This window comes from Larimichthys crocea, chromosome XVII (genome assembly GCF_000972845.2).
Source record: "Larimichthys crocea isolate SSNF chromosome XVII, L_crocea_2.0, whole genome shotgun sequence".
Classification (NCBI taxonomy): Eukaryota; Metazoa; Chordata; class Actinopteri; family Sciaenidae; genus Larimichthys; species Larimichthys crocea.
Genome location: NC_040027.1, coordinates 483,900 through 508,314, shown reverse-complemented (window position 1 = coordinate 508,314; position 24,415 = coordinate 483,900). Strand labels below are relative to the sequence as shown.

Genomic DNA, 24,415 nt, shown 5'->3' with positions numbered 1-24,415 from the left:
TCGGGAGTCGGTGGGTTGTAAGGGATAATCCAGGGTACACAACGCCGACCAAACCGCGCAGGTAGAGGGATACAAAGTTAATACCGTAACAATCAGGAGAGGGAAAGGGGAGGAAGCGGTAGCTGTTAATGATACACAGATGGGTATTTTGATGTGGGTGGTGTGTTGTAATGTAAGATTAATGTATTTTTTCGATAATTAATGCCAAGGGGGCTGGGCATCGAAAGTACAGAGAGGGGACAAGTGGGAGATTATGAGACAAGGAAAACATAGACAACAAAAAGGGGAGTCGGAAATCCAATGGGGATTTAAATACGCGTGTGCGTCATATCGGTGTAACGCGAAGACGGTTGTGGCTCAGAGAGAAGTCAGGTAGAAAAGGTTTCATCTAGTAATCTGAGTAACCTGGTTCCTCAGTTAAATGTCCTTGAGCAAGATACTGAACCCTACGATGGCTGTGATATTGGTGTGTGAGTGTGTGGTCTGTGGATGAGCTTAGAATCATCGTGAGTGATTTGGATAGGAAGCTCCTAATAAAACAGTTGGCAACCTCGGCCATCAGTGCACAAATGTGAAGTAAAAATCGCTTTGCTGCAAATCTATTTACCGTTTGTCTCTTCATGGCCACAGCAACACAAAAGCCAGCAACGTTCATGATATGAGTGACAGAAGTAGATTTTCTCACTCTTATTAAACAGTTTGGTCGACAGTGGTCGATAGTTCTAGTTTAGTGACTTGTCTCACCCAAGATTGTAATTGGCAAACAGACTTGTACATACAGTAATAGGCATCTTTTTGATATACCGACCACACGAAGCACTTTTACAGCACTTGACACACTCACCCAGTCACACACATATTCATACACTTATCACATGACCTGCACACCTGAGACCCAGCCAACAATTCTATGTGGAAACATTACAGTCAGCTACAACAGCGGAAAAATTTGGTCCACATAATATGTCTGTTTACCCACAATGGGATGCTTTATACAGTTATTCTGTACAAATCATGTAATTGCATTCTAATTTGAGCTCATATCAGACATGTTGCTTTGGTAAAGCGGAATCAAACTCTTATGTTCATACAGTAGCACTACTCTGCAATTGTTAGCTTCATTCACATTCAAGTCCACTACAGGAAGCAGTGTGACATTCATATAGATAGTGAAGGGTACATAATGTTTTGTTATCTTATAAAGTTTAAAATGACTGATTATTGATTTAAAAAAGTATTTCTATCTGCTTCCTGCTATTTATCTGAGCCCTGCGATTTCTACTATTGTTGCTCTTTTCTTACCTCTCAAACATTTTTGTCAAATTATACTGTATCTGGGATCTGTTTAATAATTTTTTCCATTGTATGATGATTTCTTCTTCATTTTGTGAAATGTAAGCTCAAACAATGTGGAGCATTTATAGCAGAAAAGTTAGGATTATAAAAGAGAAACTTCTGGGTTGGTGCAATGTTTTTCCATCAAGGAAACAAGCAAGTCACTTATTATTACTCATATTGCGTTTGGCCTGATTTTTATTTTCTTGGACTGCATATCTTCTCAGCCCCTCACCTACAGCACCATCACAAATTCCACAGCAACTCCGGTCATGCCTCCAGAAACCTCAGTAGCGCAATCCTCCACTCACCTCAAAAAACAGTTCAACAACAATTGATGGAACGTATTCAGCATCAGTTTACAGTTCACTAGAAACATTAGCGTGCATTCAGCATGATATTACCTAAAAATACTAGTTAGGCTTTATATCAGTTGTGTAGAAATGACAGCAGTCTGTGAAGAAGCTAAGATAGGCAGCTACAGCTTTACGTACTGTAACAGTGTTACAACATGTAAGGCTGGAAACCTTTAGGGAACCTTGTTAGTGGTTTGCCGCGACAAGACAGCTTTATAGTACAAAAAAGGAAGTATTGAATTCAGCTACAAATATGCTCGTTCTGCGTCTGTAAAGTTCTACAGAACACGTCCTGCTAATACAGCATTTCCTCCTCTGTATAAAACTTTCCCCTGTCCAGTGCTTATTGTTGTTTTTTGGGTGGGGGGTTTTATTCATCACTCTGGTCCTTTTGATGTAAATGAGGGTAAGGATTTATAAGATAAAACACAAGCTTTAACAGGAGAAAATGCCACAAGCATGTTTTATGGGTATAGAAACTAGTATTATGAATTGTGTTTGGCCTGATTGTGTTTTCTTGGGATGCATATGTTTTCAGCCCCCTCACCTACACGCACCACTTTAACAACAAATCCACTTCACCTTCAGTAACCAGCTTATCTGTCACTCCTCAACCCCACGCACCATGGCAGCAACCACTGTCATGGCTCCAGCACACTCAGTAACGACCCACACTCCTCCACTCACCTCACAAAACAGTTCAACAACAGTGGATGGTAATGTATCAGCCTAGTTTACAGTTTCATTGGAAACATTAGCATGCATTCAGCATGATATATGCGAAATAGTAGTTGGGTATATATCAGGTAAGACTGTGTGCGGTAAAGAATTTCTACTTAAAAGTGACCTCCACATGCTCTCCATCCTACAGCCACTTCTCCTGCAAACAACTCACACACAGACAAAACCACCAACAAGACTACAGACCCTCAGACAAATGCCTTACCTCCAAACACACCGTCCACCACAGTGAATCCTACCACCAAAGTTGGAATTTTCTCATTTACAACCACATTTGTTTCTTTAGAGGTCTGTGATAAGACTTTATCCATGTAAGTGCAGTCAACAGTTACTTACACTTCATAAAAGTTCATCAGTTCAGAAAAAAGAGACAGCTGCTCCACATGCAAAGGTGTTTTTAGAAAAGTTTTTTAAAGTTTTATAATCATGTATTAATATTTTCTTTTTTAATCTCTTTGAAATGCTTTCTCCAGCCACTCCACCACCAACTCCACAGTGTGAGTATCAGTGTAACTTTCAAGATATAATACATGTCATCTTTACAGTGACTTAAAAAGACACATGTACTCATTATATGAGTATTTTTGTACTTTGCAATAAATGCCATTTTAGCAGACTTATACAGTGACTGTTTAGAGTGTTTGGATCTCATTTTGTTTCAGCTTAGGAGCTCATTCAACATCTTCATGAACAAACTGTCTGCTGTTAAAAAGTCTCATCAGGTGGTTTATATTAAATAAGAGGTTATAATTCTGTTGATTTTGTGTGCAGGTGATTACACTGTCACACCTGTCAAGTTGTCTGCGAGATCAACATAACAGGCACCACTGGTAACAACCATGAACATTAGAGAGGAAGGCCAACCTGGAAAGACCCTACCATCAGCTCTCCAATCAAGACTTATATTCATGTCAAATTCCGAAGCCCTGTACTGAATATGAACATCAGTGGCATTTGTTGATCATGTTGGCAAAGAAACACCTGTAACAGCACTGAAAATAAAACAGAACAATTGGAATGAGTGAGTAAAATAATTGAATTATAAAGAGTGAATTACATTTACATTCTCTGAATTAAAGAAAGGAGACTGTTGTAAAACAGGAAGAATTTGTGCATCATTTGTCATTTCAGATAAAGATGACATGAACGAAGTCAGCTGCACCCCTGGATATGTTTGTTACCACAGTGATTGGGACATCAGCACTTCACTGTCAGCATCAAATAATATTCCAGCTGAGCCCTGCAAAAGTAACCAGACAACATTCTGCATCAAACCTGGTTTCAATGACAGGTCAGATTTGACACAACCGTCACCTGTGGGAATACTCTAATTCACCAAAACATCGGTGGGTATGAACAGTGGAGTTCTCCTGTATTTTGAATGTGACGTGGTGTCAACATTACCATTAGTTTAATGTGTGTGCTGTTTTCTATTTTACACAGATCTTGAATCAAGTGAAAAACCAGAAACCTCCAACTAAACTCCTGCAAAAATAGAACCACTTTACCAAAGTGCTCACTGTTAATTACCCTGCTGGGTAAGTGGAGTAAAGAGAGACCGTCACCAACATTAGAATGGATTTACTTAGAGATTACGACTTGTATTTCCACCATTAGACACTCATACTGTAGTGAAACTGACAGATGATCATAAAAAAAAAATGTGAAGACGTTTTATTCTTGTGAACGTGTCCATATTTGGAATCTAATCTAACCCCAGATATATTGGTACCAGCAAATCAGCTGTTGAAGAAATGTTGTCATTCTTGTGCTCCTCAGAAGATGGAAAATCCAACGAGTTCAAGGACTTGTCTGAACTGGAGCCCTTCACACATACAACTGTACTGGTCAGATAAGGAGAACAATGTCTCCATCGAAAGCAAAACAATTGCTATCAACGTCAAATTGAATGAGTGGTACGTTGATATTCACTTTACCTCAGTGCAGTCAGAACAATAAGTTTGTATCCTGAGATAACGAAGGAAACAAAAAGACAACAACAGATGCTCAGTGTTAAAGATGTCTTATTTGTTCAAACAGATCTTGACATAACATCACAAAAAAAATGCCTGCTGATACCTCCATTGTTTGAGTTGGACCACCAACAGTAAGAACTGTCCATACCCACACCTCCAGAAGCTTCTTATGACTGCAGTTGTTCCTCCCACAAAGTAAGTAAAATCATTTAGATCAATTCGTAATATTATTATTTTTTTCACAGGAACCACTTTTGGAAGTCTGTAGAGATCCTTTTACTGGATATTTTAGCTAAATAGTAAATATACTGTGGACATTTGAATCATCCGTGGACCTGCAGTGCTCCATGCTTTAGCATACTGAGTGGTAGTAGGTGGAAATAAGCTGCGATTGGTGAGAAGATGTAACATGAAATATGATACAGAAATAACACTGAAATGTCGAGTCTAATACTTGTTCCACACACAGTAAACAAAGTGAGAGTCAAGTAAATGATGAGATGGAAACAATTCCAGAAATATATATATTGTTTCAATTTTACCATGATCATAATGATTATTGATTTGTATCATTTTTGTTGTCACTTAATAGGTAAAACAATCTGCTGTGTATAGTCTTAAATTTGTCTTTGTTACTTGTTGCAAAAATCAATCACAACAAACTGGCTCATGAAACTATGTTACAGATCCAACACGTTCACAAGGACAAAGCTGCAATATAAGTGGACTGAAACCATTCACTGATTTTACCTGTGAAGTCCAACCCACCTACAACAACAAGAACGTCAACCAACAGAAGAAGTTAAATATTTGAAAACTGCTGCTGGAAGTAAGTGTCAAAATTGCATTTTGAAACAATTATATTATTATATTATTATTTATATTATTATTATTATATTATTATTATTATTATTATAGAAATGATGTAATCCATTAGATTTTTTTTTACTCTACATTGACTGTACACAGTGCAAATCGGTTTGCAAGTTTTTTTTATTTTTTTTATTTAGATAGATAGGTATATTGAATACAATAAAAATGTAGTACTGATGATATAGTGGTAATGTTATTGTTAACAACAGTATATAACAGTATATAATAATAATAATAACAGTATACAATAATAATAATAATAATAATAATAATAATAATAATAAATGTTTCAAAATGTAATTTTGACACTTACTTCCAGCAGCAGTTTTCAAATATTTAACTTCTTTTGGTTTGCTGACGTTCTTGTTGTTGTAGGTGGGTTGGACTTTACAGGTATAATCAGTGAATGGTTTCAGTCCACTTATATTGCAGCTTTGTCCTTTTGAACGTGTTGGATCTGTAACATAGTTTCATGAGCCAGTTTGTTGTGATTGATTTTTGCCAACAAGTCAACAAAGACAAATTTAAGAGACCATACAACAGCAGTTTGTTTTACCTATTAAGTGACAACAAAATCAATATAAATCAATTAATCATTATGAACATGGTAAAATTGAAACTAATATATATATATTTCTGGAATTGTTTTCATCTCATAATTTTTTTGTTTACTGTGTGTGAAAACAAGATATTGGATTCAAATGTCCACAGTATATTTTACTATTTAGCTAAAATATCCAGTAAAAGGATCTCTACAGACTTCCAAAAGTGGATTCCTGTGAAAAAAATAAAATAATTAGAGAATTGATCTAAATGATTTTACTTACCATTGGGTTTCCACTGGGAGGAAGTCCAACAACTGCAGTCATAAGAAAGCTTCTGGAGGTGTGGATATGGACAGTTCTTACTGCTGTTGGTCCAACTCAAAACAATGGAGGTATCAGCAGGCATTTCATTTGTGATTCTTATGTCAAGATCTGTTTGAACAAATAAGACATCTTTAACACTGAGCATCTGTTGTTGTCTTTTTGTTTCCTTTCGTTATCTCAGGATACAAACTTATTGTTCTGACTGCACTGAGGTAAAGTGAAGATCAACGTACCACATTCAATTTTGACGTTGATAGCAATTGTTTTGTGTTCAATGGAGACATTGTTCTCCTTGATCTGACCAGTACAGTTGTATTGTGTGAAGGGCTCCAGTTCAGACAAGTCCTTGAACTCGTTGGATTTTCCATCTTCTGAGGAGACACAAGAATGACAACATTTCTTCAACAGCTGATATTTGCTGGTACCAATATATTCTGGGGTTAGATTAGATTCAAATAAGGACACGTTTACAAGAATAAAACAAGTCTTCACATTTTTTTTTTAATGATCATCTGTCAGTTTTACTACAGTATGAGTGTCTAATGGTGGAAATTACAAGTCGTAATCTCTGAGTAAATCCATTCATAATGTTGGTGACGGTCTCTTTACTCCACTTACCCAGACAGGTGTAATTAACAGTGAGACAGTTTGGTAAAGTTGGTTCTATTTTTGCAGGAAGTTTAGTTGGAGGTTTCTGGATTATTTCACTTAGATTCAAGAAATCTGTGTAAAATAGAAAACAGCACACACATTAAACTAATGAAGTAATGTTGACACCACGTACAATTCAAAATACAGGAGAACTCCACTGTACATACCAACACCGATGCTTTTGGTGAAATTAAAGGAAGTATTCCCACAGGTGAAGGTTGTAGTCAAATCTGAACAAATGTCATTGAAACCAGGTTTGATGCAGAATGTTGTCTGGTCACTTTTGCAGGGCTCAGCTGGAATATTATTTGATGCTGACAGTGAAGTGCTGATGTCCCAATCACTGTGGTAACAAACATATCCAGGGGTGCAGCTGCCATTTTTAATGTCATCTTTATCTGAAATAGACAAATGATGCACACATATCTTCCTGTTTTACACACAGTCTCATTTCTTTAATTCAGAGAATGTAATCTGTAATTCACTATTTATAATTCAATTATTTTACTCACTCATTTCAATTGTTCTAGTTTTATCTTCAGCGCTGTTACAGGGTGTTTCTTTGCCAACATGATCAACAAATGCCACATGATGTTCATATTCAGTACAGGGCTTCAGGAATTGACATGAGATAAGTTCTTGATTGGAGAGCTGATGGTGGTGGGTCTTTCCAGGTTGGCCTTCCTCACTAATGTTCATGGAGTAGTTACCATGGTGCCTGTAATGTTGATCTCGAAGCCATATGACAGGTGTGACAGTGTAACACTGCACACAAAATCAACAGAATTATGAAACCTCTTATTAATATAAACCACCTGATGAGACTTTTAATCGCAGACAGTTGTTCATGATGTTGACTGAGCTCCTAAGCTGAAACAAAATGAAATCCAAACACTCTAAACAGTCACTGTATAGTATGTAAGTACTGTATGTAAGTCTGCTAAAATGGCATTTATTGCAAAGTACAAAAATACTCATATAATGAGTACATGTGTCTTTTTAAGTCACTGTAAAGATGACATGTATTATATCTTGAAAAGTTACACTGATACTCACACTGTGGAGTTGATGGTGGAGTGGCTGGAGAAAGCATTTAAAAGAGATTTAAAAAAGGAAATATTAATACATGATTATAAAACTTTAAAAAACTTTTCCAAACACCTTTGCATGTGGAGCAGCTGTCTCTTTTTTCTGAACTGATGAACTTTTATGAAGTGTAAGTAACTGTTGACTGCACTTACATGGATAAATCTTATCACAGACCTCTAAAAGAACAAATGTGGTTGTAAAGAGAAAATTCCAACCTTTGGTGGTGGATTCACTGTGGTGGACGTGGTGTTTGGAGGTAAGGCATTTGTCTGAGGGTCTGTAGTCTTGTTGGTGGTTTGTCTGTGTGTGAGTTGTTTGCAGGAGAAGTGGCTGTAGGATGGAGAGCATGCTGGAGGTCACTTTAAGTAGAAATTCTTTACCGCACACAGTCTTACCTGATAATACCCAACTACTATTTCAGCATAATATCATGCTGAATGCAATGCTAATGTTTCCAATGAAACTGTAAACTGAGGCTGAATACATTACCATCCACTGTTGTTGAACTGTTTTGTGAGGTGAGTGGAGGAGTGTGGGTCGTTACTGAGGTGCCTGAAGCCATGACAGTGGTTGCTGCCATGGTGCGTGGAGTTGAGGAGGTGACAGATAAGCTGGTTACTGAAGGTGAAGTGGAATTTGTTGTTAAAGTGGTGGTGCGTGTAGGTGAGGGGGCTGAAACATATGCATCCCAAGAAAACACAAGTCAGGCCAAACACAATTCATAATACTAGTTTCTATGCCACTAAAACATGCTTGTGGCATTTTCCCTGTAAAAGCTTGTGTTTTATCTTATAAATCCTTACCCTCATTTACAACAAAAGGACAAGAAGTGATGAAAAAAACCCACCCAAAAAACATAATAGCACTGGACAAGAGGAAAGTTTTATACAGAGGAGGAAATGCTGTATTCAGCAGGACGCGTTCTGTAGAACTTCACAGAACGCAGAAACGAGCATTATTTGTAGCTGAATTCAAATACTCCTGGTTTGTACTTAAACTGCCTTGTCGCGGCAAACCACTAACAAGGTTCCCTAAAGGTTTGCCAGCCTTAACATGATGTAACACTGTTACAGTACGTAAAGCTGTAGCTGCCTATCTTAGCTTCTTCACAGACTGCTGTCATTTTACTACCAAACTGATATAAAGCCTAACTAGTATTTTAGGATAATATCATGCTGAATGCACGCTAATGTTTCCAATGAAACTGTAAACTGATGCTGAATACGTTACCATCAATTGTTGTTGAACTGTTTGAGGTGAGTGGAGGATTGAGCGCTACTGAGGTGTCTGGAGGCATGACAGAGTTGCTGTGGAATTTGTGTGGTGCGTGTAGGTGAGGAGGGCTGAAAGATATGCAGTCCAAGAAAATAAAATCAGGCCAAACGCAATATGAGTAAATAATAAGTGACTCGCTTGTTCCTATGATGGAAAACATGCACTCAACACAGAAGTTTCTCTTTATAATCCTAACTTTCTGCTATAAATGCTCCAACTTGTTTGAGCTTACATTTTTCACAAAATGAAGAATATCATCATATCAATGGAAAAATGATTTTAACAGATCCCAGATACAGTATAATTTGACAAATAATGTTTGAAGAGGTTAGAAAAGAAGCAACATCAGTTTAGAAATCTGCAGGCGCTTCAGATAAATTAGACAGGAAGCAGATACAATTATACTTTTTTTTTATCAATAAATCATCATTATATAACTTTATATAGATAACAAACATTATGTACCCTATCACTATCTATATGAATGTCACACTGCTTCCTGTAGTGGACTTGAATGTGAATGAAGCTAACAATTGCAGAGTAGTTGCATACTGTATGAACATAAGAGTTTCATTCTGCTTTACCAAAGCAACATGTCCTGATATGAGCTCAAATTAGAATGCAATTCACATGATTTGTACAGAAATAACTGTATAAAGCATCACATTTCTCCCCCTAAGGATTGTGGGTAAACAGACATATTATGTGGACCAATTTTTTCAGCTGTTGTAGCTGACTGTAATGTTTCCACATAGAATTGTTGGCTGTGGCTCAGGTGTGCAGGTCGTCTGATAAGTGTATGAATATGTGTGTGACTGGGTGAGTGTGTCAAGTGCTGTAAAAGTGCTTCGTGTGGTCGGTATATCAAAAAGATGCCATATACTGTATGTACAAGTCTGTTTGCCAATTACAATCTTGGGTGAGACAAGTCACTAAACTAGAACTATCGACCACTGTCGACCAAACTGTTTAATAAGAGTGAGAAAATCTACTTCTGTGACTCATTTCATGAAACGTTGCTGGCTTTGGTGTTGCTGTGGCCATGAAGAGACAAACGGTAAATAGATTTGCACGCAAAGCGATTTTTACTTCACATTTGTGCACTGATGGCCGAGGTTGCCAACTGTTTATTAGGAGCTTCCTATCCAAATCACTCACGATGATACTAAGCTCATCCACAGACACACACTCACACACCAATATCACAGCCATCGTAGGGTTCAGTATCTTGCTCAAGGACACTTCAACTGAGGAACCAGGTTACTCAGATTACTAGATGACCTGTTCTACCTCCTGAGCCACAACCGTGGCAGAATGAGACAGTATAAAGAGAGCGTGAGTTTTTGCAAAAGCTTTTGTAGAGCCAGTGGCATAATTAGAATAAAATGCTTTATTAATTACAATAGGAATAAAATATCATACTGTGTATTATAAATAGGTGTATTAGGTATATTGACACTCACGTGGCGGGTCGAGTTGTTGACCTGGAATTAAAACAGAGAAAGAGAGTGTGTAAAACATGTAGCTTTTGTCATGAACTAATACAGCATACTGTAAAACAAAATATATGTTAAAAAGAGAGAGACAACAAGAAAACATCAACACAAGTGATCATATTTTGAGTTTTATTAAAATGCACTTCCATTTGACTGATGGCCATTATCGGGTCAAAAAGAGGAAAAAGCTATTTTCGTCTGAAGTTCTGTATGAGGCAGCGTTGTTCAACCTGGGTGCTATGACAATGCAGCAAAAGAACCACGCTTGCTATTCCAGGAAGCAAACCGCTATTTCCTGCTTTGCACCGAAAGCTAGAAGAACCCCCCCCCCCTCCCATACTTAGATAATTTGGACAGATCACTGACTCATACTGAAGCACAAATAGACTTTCTCTATTAAATACTAGTTATTACTAGTTATTAGAAATGACAGCCTAACATCATGTAAAAACATATTTATACTGTATGCACGCCAATTAAACTAAACAAAAATAATAATAAATATAAATGCATGTATTTCCTTTATGAACTCTGTATCCTGATATTCCATTTACAAAGTTAGTGATATGATGTGGCTTGTTAACACGTCTTAGCTGTTCTGTCTGTTCGTTCTTTATAATAATAGCAATGAGCAGTGAGTAATGAGGTGTTAGGGACAGTTAAACACTGAGTCTCAGGATGTGGTTTGTTGCTTTCTTGTTTCACTACATCGAGCAAAGATGCATGCTCTGTGCAGTGACATTTCACCATTTTATACTTTGTGGTGGCTGCTTTGTATTGTTCAGTGAAAGGTCTGAGAGATGGAATTGTGATCAGTGAAATGACTGATGATATCACTTATCTATTCCATATATTATATAAATGTGCCCATTGCAAGAATAGAAACAAATGCAGTGTTCTTTTGCTTTTAGGTTGTTTTTAAAATGGGGAAACTAGATTTAAGTGAGGCCACTTTGGTGTGAAATGAAAGCTTGACATTCCCCCTTTTCTAAACAGTGAGCCTGTTCAAGGTCAGAAGCTTTTTGGACAAGTGCATGAGAAAGATGCAGAAGAGGAAGAAAGAGGTAGAAGAAGAAGGGCAGGGTGACCAGATAAAAAAGTAACAACAATTACAGTTTAGTGACACTTAGAGCTCAAATGACCCCAGACGCCTGGCTCTGAATCCATTTACTTGCCTGACATTTAGTAGAGAAACTGATGTGTCTGCGTCTATCAGCTTTTTATTTTTATTTTTATCTTCTATCATCACATATTTTGCATCTACCACAGAGCAGATCTCTGTGACGAACACTTTCCCCCTCCCCCTCCAAAAGATTGCTTTAATCGTGCACCATTCTTAACATTTCTGACCTCACTTCTTCTTTTGAGACACTGCAACTTCCCCCCCTTTTTTTTCACGACTTCTCAAGTCATTTACTTTTGCGCTGTCTCTGTCTGCCCGCGTAGTTCTGCCAGGAAATGAAGGCAACTCAGAATGGAACACGGAAGTGGTCAACTTTTTTGATTACAGAACCTTGTACTGCTAGAGCTAAAGAAGGCCTGGAAATAGGCATCTTGGCGGGGCGCAGCTGCTTCACGCAGTCGGTTTAACTAAATTAAACTGGTGCTCACATGATTTTTAGCCTTACTCTTGGTCTTGATTCTAATTCTGCTAATTCTTTACCAACAATAAAGAAAAAAATAGTATCTTTGAATTGAATTTAATGCTGTTAAACGCTGTTGATAAAATTCTTTGCAATATTTTCTGTTATTTAATATAATGGTCAAACACCACCCACCAGCTTATAATACTTAGTAGTCGGAGTAGGAATGTAGGTCTTGCCATATTTTCTCATATGGTAAAATACCTTCTTCCAGCATTGGGTAAAAGAAGCATTACCGCTTTGTTAAAATACTCCATCGCTGTCCAAAGTCTTACATTCAATATTAAGTAAAAGTTAAGTAATTATCTGCAACATTAATATTCAGGCAAATGATTTCTGTCAGAGATATATTTATTATTGATAATTATTACTGATGCATTTACATGTAAAAAGAATTTTAATGTCGTGGTTGGAGCCATAGTATTTTTGCATACTGTCGAGGAGTTTAATTTATTGTGTAACAATGCTTAGTATTTTATGCGCTCATTATTGCTTTTTTAAAATCTTAATCTGCAGTGTAAAATGTACAATATCTCCTTCTGAAATGTAGTGGAACATATGTGTATACATCAATAACATATTAATGAATGAGCAAATTAAAACCAATTACTTTTAAAATAGCTTAATTGCTAACATTGAATGTTGTCTGCTTTTGCAACAGTCTACCGGATTAATCATGTAAACTGGTTCTCGAAAAATGGTAAATTTAGTTTCTATGTAAAGGTGACTTGTCTGTTGATGCGGTGTACCGTGATGACTCACCTCCCACACTAGCTGAGAAATACTGTACGTTAGAAACAATTGACACATACTGACCCTGACTGTCATTAAAGACAACATAGTGAAATAAATAGAGTGAAGGATTTATTTCAGCTCATGTGCACCGACGTCTCAGCTGAAAATAGCAGAAATTATTTGATGTGCTGAACAGTAGCAGAACTCTGAGTGATGCAAGAGGCAGTAAGGTGGGTCTGACTTAAAACATGCACATATGCATGTACACACACATACACAACCAGGCACACGCATACACCCACAGTCACTAGGGTTGAAGTGAAGAATTTGCAGGGACACACCCCGAAAAAATTCTCTCATCTCTGACAGACGTAAACCCCCCCCACACACATACATACACACACATACACACACACATACACACACACGCACGCACACACGCACAAACGCACACACGCACACACACACACACACAATGTCAAAGCAGAACAGAAACATGATTGCAAAAATTCCCATAGCTTTGTACAAATGAAAGAACACATTTTAAAGAGAGTCTTCTTATTAACAGGAGTCTTTGATTGAACATAACTATTTATTCTTTTGCCAAAGGGCTTCAGAAACCTGTCACTTTTTTAGCTTCTCACATCATAAGTGTTTGCTGTACCGTCTTGTGTTTTTGGTTTTTGAAAGTTTAAGAAACGTGAAGTAGCACAAAAGGAGGCACAACTCAAAGACATGATATACTGTAGCTTGTCATTTCTGCCCTCAGTTTTTTACTTTAAATGATTACATTTTGTGTGGAGAGAAAGAAAAGCAAATTGTCAAGCGTGCTGGCAGATTCATGTCTCTATCTCAGGCATGGAAAGTGTTTTACCTTTTGTCATAAACACAATCACATGCTCAACAACCATACACCAGAACTTCAAAAACAGTTCAGGAGTTTAAAATAAGAGATCTCATCACTTACAGCTGGCTATTGTTCATGTTTTGCAACATTTACAGATGTTTTCTCTCTCCTAAGACTGTCAGATGACAGAAACAAAGACACAACTTCATAAAATACCATTTCTTTTTCACAATGCCTTCATAAAGTTGATGCAGTTGGTTACTTACAGTTGGCCAAACCGATGATTCCAGCCCAGAGCAGCAGGATCTTCAGACCATAAAGACCTGCCATATCCAGGAGTTAGGGTGTGTACGACCACACACCATACAGTATTGTCGGAGTGGGGACCAATTTGCAGAAATTCACACACGTCAAATCGAAGCTGTATTTCCAATTCCTAACTCAACACTAAGCTAATAAGTTAAAAAAACGTCTTATTTTAAGCTACATACGTTTTTGTCTTATCAGTTAACACAACTTCCTGAACTTGTTCCCCAACCCTAAACCTTGCCTCTGGTTTCAAGTCGAGCAAGTGGGAGGGATGTCACACCAAAAGAGAGACTGCCTTTACCTTAACATTTGGTGACAGGAAGCTTCATTTCAGCTACGCCACCAAGAACAGGAAGTCTTTGCTCATCTAATCTGTACTCGCTTTTTAAGTTTGAAAACCTTGTGACTTATGAGGAAAAAAACATAGTTCGCTTTAGCGTGAAGTTTTTTAAATTTTTTTTTATGAACTGTTTCGAAACCAGGCTTTTAAATACATGCTTACATGTAATACATGACAGTTTGACTTCATAGCAACAGACAGAAATGAAAGGAAATGATGATACTAACACTTTCAGGTTATCTTCTATCTAGTTGGCTTCTGTTAGATTGTTTGAAATCAGATCATCAAGAGGCATAATTGAATGAATTATGCCTTTAATTTCTTATAGCTCATCTCTCTCTCTCTGACTCCTCCCTGCTCTTGAGCTTACAGGCCTGCAGTCGCTCAGCCATGTAATCAAAAACTCACGAGGAGTTGGCGCTACAATGTGCAAGAAAAAAAAAAAAAAAAAAAAAAAAAAAAAAAAAAAACACACAGCCTTTCCTTTCTTAAACTTTCTTCTCTGTTTTCTTCTTCTGCTCTCAGTCTAAAGAGAGAAAACATGTGGCCATTGGCTCCAGAAGTGAATTTCTTCATTTCTGCTGTTCCTTCTGTGTGAAATGCATTCATAAGGGATGTTAGATCTCTTCAAAGTCATTGATCGTGTATAGTGTTTGATCATCATGCTCTGCCTTGGAGCCCAAAAAATGCTTTACTTCTGTTTACATACACAAGAAAATAGGGGATAAAAGAGGAAGGAGAGGAGTAAAGAAACTCTCTGGGGAGTGAGGCTCCACACACTGGGTGGTGAGCTGATGTGATACTGGATGAAACACAGTCAGCTATTTCATGCAGTTATGAAAATAATACACATAACTAAGCAGAGCCATTTTAGAGTTTGGACAGTTAGATAGTTAGACAGAAGTTGTGACTTTGTTCTACAGTGGTTATACAGTGGAGGAAGCTCCACGTCTATGTGGTGATATGGATCTCTTTGGTATACACGGTGAAAATAAAGACAAGAACACATGGTCCACATCAAACCTTAAATAATATTTGTGTTGATTCTGAACAGATGAAAGTTGTTACGCAAAGTTGCTTTCTTTATACGTCATAATGTATTTATGTGGAAATAAGTTAGAACCTGAAACCCAATAGGAACATATTGTGTTTCCGACAAAGAGATGACATTTTTAGTACGAAGATCTAAATATGGATTTCCCCCTTGATCAGTGAAACACATGGTATTTGGCTATTTCCACTTCTGGGAGTATAGATTCTTGTAATCAGGAAGTGGCCTCTTAAGAAAGCAGCATTACGCTAATGCAGTCCAAATGAAACTGCGTTTTTTTTGGTTTGGTGTGTGTGAGTCCTTAAATGCAGACAAGCCATTTAATTATCGCTCACTCCTGTCAGGTTGCCAAATCCAGCATCATTGTAATACACATAGATTAGCACTACCATTATGCTCCCTTGCAAAAACATAAGACTTACATTGAACCTTAAAAAGACACACAGATATGTAACCAACAGTACAGCACACGCAGAAAGAATGCAAGCAGAGTTGATTTGGGTTTGATGGACAGTATATTTAGAAATGGGAGATCATTTGCTGAATCTTCTGAAGGTGATCAGATCAGTTTGACACCCTCCCTCCCATTCCAAGCATGAAGGAGAACATGAAACACTCTAGATCAGTGATTGGTTTGTCCATTCTGGCCTACTGTAGAAACATGGTGTTCAACATGGGGGACTCCATGGAAGAGGACCCACGTTGTTTGTAGATATGAAAGGCTCTTCCAAGGTGATTATAAACAAATCAAAATAAAGTTGTGAATATTATATTACATTTCTTCTATATTCTGTAAATAGAGCACCCTCAATTTGACACACTGGACATTGAATGTATAATTATAATTTTTCTGACACAATGAATGAAAGACTTTCTTTGGTCTGAATCACACAATAAATTGACACGCTGTCATCCTTGTCCTTTTAAGCTTCTCCCTCTGTCACATGTCCAGACAAATGAGTCACTGGACAATGTGAGCTAACCACTGTATGTCCATGCAGCACTATTTTTACGTCCTTTTTAGGTTGAGCTTAAATTAAAGCTATGATTATGTTGCTTTAGAAATCATGAAATATTAATATTAGCTGGACGCTGTGTGTCATTTGACAAAGTTACAAAAGAAGAAAAACTAAATACAGAATAACACAATCTATAGGCCCCGCTCAATCTAAAAATCAAATTTTTAGATTTTAGATCTAAAATTTAAAAGAATGGTGGTGCTTTTGTAGATGCCAATGTCCCTGTAGAAGTCCTTATAATGCTGCACGAGCTTGAGCCAGCCAAGAAGGAAGAACTCTTTGGTCACTTTGCATCATATTAACACATTTTATCGATGCCATCAAAGTCCAAAATGTTTCCTTGTGTTCAGTGCCAGTGTGATGCATTGTGATGTCCATGTATGGATGATGTGCATAGGCATCGAAGCAATTGACTTCAACACATCACTTACATTCTGTCTCAGACTATTAGTCACTTTTTCATTATTCACATGATTACACATTGTTATTATTCAGCAATGACCTCAATCTTCCATGATCAGGGAAAGGTTGTGGTTATGCAACAATCTTTTTCTAACTTTAATCAAGTGCTCCTTGTTGCCAAACATCTGCAGTATCACAATCCTCCTTTCAACATTTCCAAGCTGGTTTCCAAGTGTTTGTTGATAAAGTAAAGATAACTGAAAGTCCCCCTGAAAATCCTCTTCTCTAGTTTGTTTCTAAGAGTATTTTTCCACCAAAAAGTTCAAATACCTAGTTGAAAATTCTTAAAATTACATCTCCTCCTTCTACCTTAGAACAAGATGTCTCCTGCTTCACTGAAACTGAACTCTGCACTGTGTGTTTCAAGTTTCCACATCACACCTATGTTAGCTGGATCATGAATGGCTGCCAAACTAGTTGTGATGTCATAAAATCCCTTTCTGGTGCTCTGCGCATACATGATCCTGTAATAATGAAATAACTATTGGCAAAAATGTTTTTTTGAGGGGAAAGGGACTTTAATGATGTAACAATAATTTAACCGACTTACCAAAGTCAAAGAAAGAAAGAAAGAAAGAAAGAAAGAAAGAAAGAAAGAAGGAAAGTTATCAAGAGATAGAAACAGAAAGCATGCACATGTGGGCAAACAAGAGAGTGTGTCTATAAGTAGAGTAGAGACAAAACCGAGACACAGCGTATATTCAATATATATATATATTTGATGTTCGTATAACCTATGAAGACATGTTTCTAATGTACACCATGCTTCGCTGAAAGAAACAAGCTCTCAAACTAAAACTATGTTATATGTATTAGTGATGTATTATATGTAATCGTAATTATCCATGACTAGACTCAGCAAACTCTTTAGTAGAACCTCTCTGTTTCACATCCACCAGAGAGAAACAGATAAGGCTGCAAGGTGAAGGGAAACTAGACAATGTCTTTCCTCCCACATAACAGAACGTCCTTTGTTTGCTAAGAAATCAGGGGGGAAATTTTACCTTAAATTAGGTGCGTTCTCGATGCTATTGCTCATGTGTGAAGAACTGAAAATATCAGTCCAAAAGTCTAAAAGTGACACTTCCTCTTTTATCATTCAGCTAAAGTAAATGTCATCGCGTGAGGGCAGGTAGTTTTCATTGATTTCCAGCTGTGCTGCATATTAAGAATTGATATAGTTGTTGGTTGTTACAGTAAAAGTATCTCTGGCCTCTATTTTAAACTATGCATGTTTATGTAGGGGTTGAGAAAGGGGGTGTGGTGTGAATGAGAAACTATGTCACAGCTTCCCCAATTTCTTTTCTTTTTTTCCGCATTCCTCTCGTGTCCCATTTTTTTTCTTTAATTCCCTTCATGTCCTCAATGTCTTTTTTTCCTCTCATTCCTCTCATGTCCTCTCCTCTACTTTCCTCTCCTCTCCTAATCATTGTAAATGTGTAATGCTCTTTTACAATGGCAATGAGGACAATGCAGCAGAGAGGCCACAGACTATCAATTGAAGTTTGTACTGTTAGTTCCTCTGTGCAGTCAGCAGCTGTGACCACAGGGAGGTGTGATAAAAATGGATTGCAAACGATGCATGTGTATGCCTCTGTGTGTGTGCTACACCCAGATGCATGCAATTTTTCCTCCACTCTTTGCACCGTGCACCTACACTTGGTATGTGGGTTAAGGCTTTCACATATTGTTGTTCTGTTCACCCTTTGTAGCATGTGCCTGTTGTTTTCTCATCAAAAGTTTTAAACACATTAGATATAGTTTTATAGATGCTTTTCTGGGCTTTATGAAGACAGCAGCTATGAAAGAATAATCTATTTAATGCCAATCCTGCTGTGTTTCACTCATAATACAATCTTTTGTGATGAAATGTGCTTTTCAAAAAAAAGATAAAATCAAAAAGTATAAACCAAAAGTCTCTAGCAGCTTGTACTTTTTCCACTTCTGCAATAAGTGAATCATCATTATCATGTTTGAAAGTGTTTGTTTAAGATACAGCAAGGTTTAAGAAAAGTGTATGATAAGTTGGTCAAAGATGATGAAAATCATAAAGATTGTGCTTGACTGTTTTCAAAGTGTTTTTTGTCAAACAAACAGCATTTGAAATGAACAAGTTGCACCATTCCAGGACGGTCTGAAATACACTGATCAGGCATAAACAATAGAAATGTAGGAAATGACTTGTATTGTCATTTTTTTTACTGTGAGTTAATTATCCATTCTCAAAACCAGCCACTACAACATACATAAAAAACACTGACATACAAGGCTTTGAGCTTTGCTTTAGTTAAACTAAACATATAAATACGACTTGTATGTGACAGAAAGGCAGTGAACAGTGTTAAAGATTCAGAGCCAGAACAACCTCTTTTACACTTCCTCTTTCTCCTTCCTGTCTGCACTCTGTAGTGCACAGTGTCATTACACACTGTGGCTTTATTTATGCATCCTCTCTATCTATACTCTTTACATGAAGCCAGTTTGTCAAAGTTAAACATTTTACATTTCTTTCAATTTTCAAATATAATAAGGTGAACTAGGAGGACTCACGTTGTCTCACTTAACGAACAAAGTCAGCCTCAACCTCCAGAGTTTCACAATATGTCTGTCATCTGTGGTAGTGAAGCAACTAAAAACCACTGGAGGGCAGTGTGGCTTCATGATGCAACTGTTCCCTTTTGCGTTTCACACATATTTCTCCCCTCACTTGTTTTTAGGAATAGCCAAGTGGCTGAATGCATTTTATACACACACAAACACGTGTACACACACATACACATGCGCTCAGTGTTGCGATTTGGACTCCTTTTGGTTCCTCTCTGCCGATGACTGACAGGTTCTTAACGAGAGAAGCCTAGAGCGTTTGCCCTCCAGGCCTGTACATCAACCATCAACATACAACGCACACACACACACACTCACAAGCATGCACGCTCACGCCCATATTTATACACACACATATCATCCACACACACACATACATGTACTCTTCTCCTTTCTCTGCAGATATTGTCTGTCCCATTTCCCAGGCTCTATCAGTTTGTCCATTTCTCACAGAGTGTTTGACAGTCACTGGGAGACGGTTTGGGTTTAGCATTATTATTATGTTTCTATGAGGCAGTCTTATCCAACACAGTAGGAATGTCAGCCGCACCATTGTTCAATAAGATTCAATACAAACACATTACAACACCACACAATAGCACCAAGGGCTAGCTGAAGTGTGAGCGCGTAGATGTGTGTGTTGGTGTGTAGTCATTGTGAGGGCCACAATGGTGAGACGGCATAGCTGTGGAAGTGAAGATGGAAACCCAGAGCAGCACGTTTACTCCGCCCTCTACCCCTTCGTGATTCATTCCTCCTCTCACCTCTGTTCCCTCTCTTTTTTTCAGCAGAGGAGAGAAAACCCAATTAAAATACTATGTGGATGGATACGATGAAGAAAGACATACCTCCTCCATGACATTCTCTCTACCCCCCATGTAGTGACAGATCTGGTGCATTCAAACAGAGGTGGAAAAATGTGGTAGCTCCCGCCCTCCTGCTGCCATTAAATGTTGATGTATAATATCAAAAAAAAGTATGTATATATTGTATATATACTGCATGATGATGAATATATAAATCAAAATCGACTACAAATTCAACCCACGTATATGCACTATATGTTATGTATGTATGTTTGTATGTGGCTGAGCGAGAGATTCCCATATGTCAAACAAATACCTGATGCAGCAGGAGCCGAAGATGCATCCATTTTTTACATTTCACATACACACACACACACACACACACACGTATATACACACACATATATATAGACAGATTCATGTCCATGTATCTCTCTCTCTCTCTCTCTCTCTCTCTGCAACCCCTCTTCTCTTCCTCCGCTCTTGTTTTCCTCTCTTCCCGACCCAACATCCGGCCCTCCCAGGAGATCCTGCTTTCTGCTGCCAGACTGGACCTGTATAGCACACACACACACACACACACACACACACACACACACACACACCCATACTCACTGGCTCTGTCTCTCTGTGGACACATGAACTGCCAGTCAATCCAGCAGCAGCTCAGTACAGACCTCACTGCCTCTCTGTTGTGGGGGTCAGGGGCTGGAGGTAAGTGTGTGTGTGTGTGTGTGCACGTACAGAGAGAGACACAGGGTCAAGGGGCTGCAAGTGTGTGAGGACTCTTCTATTCAGGCCTACTAAATACTGTATGCAGCTGGTATTTACCTGCATCAATATTACAACAAAGACCCTCAGGAGTGCATGTGTACATCCCCAGCAGAAGGTGAAAAAAAAAACCTCAGCTGCTCGACTCTAATCTCAAGTCAGCAACAGCACAGGTATACAAACATCCCTATTATACATTTCCCCCTGTGAAGACACGCTGAGGGGACATGGTTAACTGCAGTAAACAGTGAGCTTTCTGTGAGAAAGTCCAGAGAGACAGTGGTAACACTAGCCTCTCTCTCTCTCTCTGTCATACACCCACACACACACACACACACACACACACACACAGACAAATTCTGGCCGTTGAGTGGCCATTTAGAAATCTGGCCGGCAGTTCACTGACCCAGCACTAACGAGGCAGCTAGCCCGGCCTTCGAGGAGTAGCGCCTCTTATCTAGTGACCACACAGCGCTGGCTATCTCCTGACCGTGTTTGACCACTGGTTAAACTGATTAGCCAATCATCCAGTCAAGTTACAGTAAGCAGAGATACACTGATGAACATGCAATACATTATTTTGGCTCCGGATGTAATTTTTGATTAATCATGGAATGTGACGTATCTTTCTGTGTATGCATGCAGCAGCTTAATGGTGCATGCTTGTTTCTCAGTATGATAGTAAAGAAATGCCACACTAACGCTATGAGAGGCAAACAATGGCACAGTCTCTCCACGGCTATCTGTCCAGTTGGATCGGACAAATAGTCAGTTGTGGAGAGATGGCAGAGTGGACATGATGGCCAAAGTGTCAGGGACTGGAGATTCACCCGTTTAATGAGAATCTATGGCCTGGACTGATGAAGGGCCTGACTGAGAGGCTGTGACAAGTCCTAATGCTCACATGTATAAATGATGTGGATGGGTGGGTGGTTGAAAGGGGGGGGGGGGGGGTGTTCTGGAAGGATGTGGTGGCCGTGTGGAATCAATCCTCAGTGAGCATGGGTAGTGTTTATGAACAGGCCAGAGACTAAAAAAGGTTTGAGGACAGAATACCACAGAATCTACGTGAGACTGAAAGGAGTAAAAAAAATAAATAGGTAAGGAGCAGTTAAAGAATTTCGAAAGTGTAAAACTAAATTGCACAGAGAAATGACCTAAAACATTAGAGTTGTAGTTTGACATTCTGGGAAAAGTTAGTTAGATGAAAAGATGAATACTTATGCATCCATTAAAGCTTCAGCCGGTTAGCTTAGCTTAGCACAAACACTGGAAACAGGAGGAATCAGCTAGCCTAGGTTTGCACAGAGCTCACTAAATGACGTGTTGTATCTTGTTTCTTTAATCTGAGCAGGAAAGATAACCGTCTTATGAGATGTTATATGCTAGACCAGTGGTTCTCAACTGGTCTGGCTTCGGGACCCACCATCACCCCTAAAGGACAAGCCGTGACCCAAATTGAGGAAAATTTTCAACTTCTCAAATTTATTTAATGAAAAGATGGTGCAGTTTGTTTCTATTAACATTACAAGGCTTTATGAATAGACGGCACTCCGCGGCATAAAAAATCCACTTCAAAATAAAAGCATAGGATTTTGTTCTTAACATTTTTTTCCCAGGCAAAGGCCCGCGACCCACTGAGAATGGGTCCGGTCGCGACCCACCAGCAGAGATTCATGGAAGCTACTTCTGTGCTGTCTGGTCGACTTAAACAGGATGTTTCCCCTGTTTCTAGTCTTTGTGCTAAGCTAAGCTAACTATCCACTGGTTGTAGCAACAGAAAAATATGAGTGAGTGTATCCGAGCGTGCTATCCACACTTTGCCAGAAAAAAAAAATTTGGGACAATTCCTTTAAGGACAGAGTGAATTTCAAGGTGCAATAATGTAGATTATAGTTTTATTTTGATTTACGTTGACGCAAGTGGCACATTTGTACTCCCATGTGTGGTGGATATTCAAAGAGCTACACATCTGAAACAACAACAAAAAAGTACACACAACCAGGCAGAGTGTGTGCACACGCATATACACACACGCAGCCTTTGTTATGTTGAGAGCGTTTGTCTCTGTATGGCTCCAGCAGAGAGGGGTTAAAATCCGATTGAGTCGATATCACTGGAGAATAACACATTCAACACGCAGTCTGAGTGTGTGTGCGGCTGTGTGCTTGTGTGTGTGTGTTTGTGTGTGAGCAACATGGAGCCTAGGGACTTCCTCCCTCTCCGTCTGCAGCCCTCAGTTGAAATAGAATTGAATAGTCTGAATCCTCAATGGTAAATGTTCACAAAGTCAATACCAACTGTTAAGTCTTCCCTGCATTGGGGTTAAGGGCATTACCATTTCTGAGACTTCAGGAAAATACACACACACACACAGTGAAGGCATACCCATGATGCCCATGAGATAATAAAATATTTTTGCAATCTTTTGCAAAATGCTTACTATACATTCTGTTTAAATATTCCCTTCAACTGTATTGTATTCATCGAGGGCTTGTTTTCATTTTTGTTCACTAATCTCTCAACAATGATCCTGGTAGGCATGTGGCATTTTTAAAGTGACATCAGTGCCTGAGGGACAGTGGTTTCACTGATCTGACTAAGCATCAAATTCAGTTCAGTTCAAGAATGTGTGTGTGTGTGTGTGGGGGTTGTATTAATATTAACTGCCTGAAATACATAATCACAAAAAAGATTTACGGTTTAATACAGAATACTGGAACACGGCTGTTTCACTTGGACACACGCCTTCCCAAAGAATCAAACAAGACATTTCATACAGTTGACAGCTTGTCTTAATAATGTAGTTTAGGGATGATTTAGGGACTTACAGTCTAACATGAATATGAAAGCGAATGTGTGAATACGCCTGTGATATTTTAGATTTTTGTTACAAATCCAATGATAAGATCAACCAAGTCAATTCCTCAGTATTTACAGATCCAAGTTTCTGTTCATAAGTAAACTGACAACCCCTAAGTGACATATTTTATGGATAATTTATATTATATTCAGAGTGTAACAATAACATAACAGAACAATTAATAAACTGTAACCTTACCATCAGGAAGTTTGTTTTTCAGATTGAGCCGAGTATTTCCTTTGAATTTGCATCACAGGTGTGTTTTCCTGATATTGGTTTGGAACTTTTATATATTTCTCTGTTG

The 24,415-nt window shown here is 38.3% G+C and overlaps 2 protein-coding genes across 8 annotated transcripts in view; one reads left to right on the top strand and one right to left on the bottom strand.

Moving 5' to 3' along the window:
* The window catches only part of ptprc (protein tyrosine phosphatase receptor type C), a 23,981-nt gene extending 9,508 nt beyond the window's left edge, over positions 1-14,473 (bottom strand). The window contains exons 1-11 of one of the 7 annotated variants that reach the window (XM_027290260.1): positions 14,153-14,473; positions 10,629-10,649; positions 8,380-8,562; positions 8,106-8,220; positions 7,855-7,881; positions 7,314-7,565; positions 6,969-7,199; positions 6,769-6,873; positions 6,384-6,521; positions 6,109-6,258; positions 5,595-5,738 (exon numbers count right to left, since the gene is read on the bottom strand). In XM_027290260.1, coding sequence (XP_027146061.1) covers positions 5,595-5,738; positions 6,109-6,258; positions 6,384-6,521; positions 6,769-6,873; positions 6,969-7,199; positions 7,314-7,565; positions 7,855-7,881; positions 8,106-8,220; positions 8,380-8,382 — 1,165 coding nt within the window. In that variant the 5' untranslated portion in view covers positions 8,383-8,562; positions 10,629-10,649; positions 14,153-14,473. Of the gene's footprint in view, positions 1-5,594; positions 5,739-6,108; positions 6,259-6,383; positions 6,522-6,768; positions 6,874-6,968; positions 7,200-7,313; positions 7,566-7,853; positions 7,882-8,105; positions 8,221-8,379; positions 8,563-9,120; positions 9,234-10,628; positions 10,651-14,152 lie in introns of those variants that run through there. The other 6 variants (XM_027290266.1, XM_027290262.1, XM_027290261.1 and 3 more) reach the window with 6 other exon arrangements.
* LOC104921805 (receptor-type tyrosine-protein phosphatase C-like) overlaps positions 2,340-24,415 on the top strand; it is a 42,917-nt gene continuing 20,841 nt past the window's right edge. The window contains exons 1-2 of the mRNA XM_027290267.1: positions 2,340-2,407; positions 2,563-2,679. The gene's annotated coding sequence lies outside the window, so the exon portion shown is untranslated. The remainder of the gene's footprint in view (positions 2,408-2,562; positions 2,680-24,415) is intronic.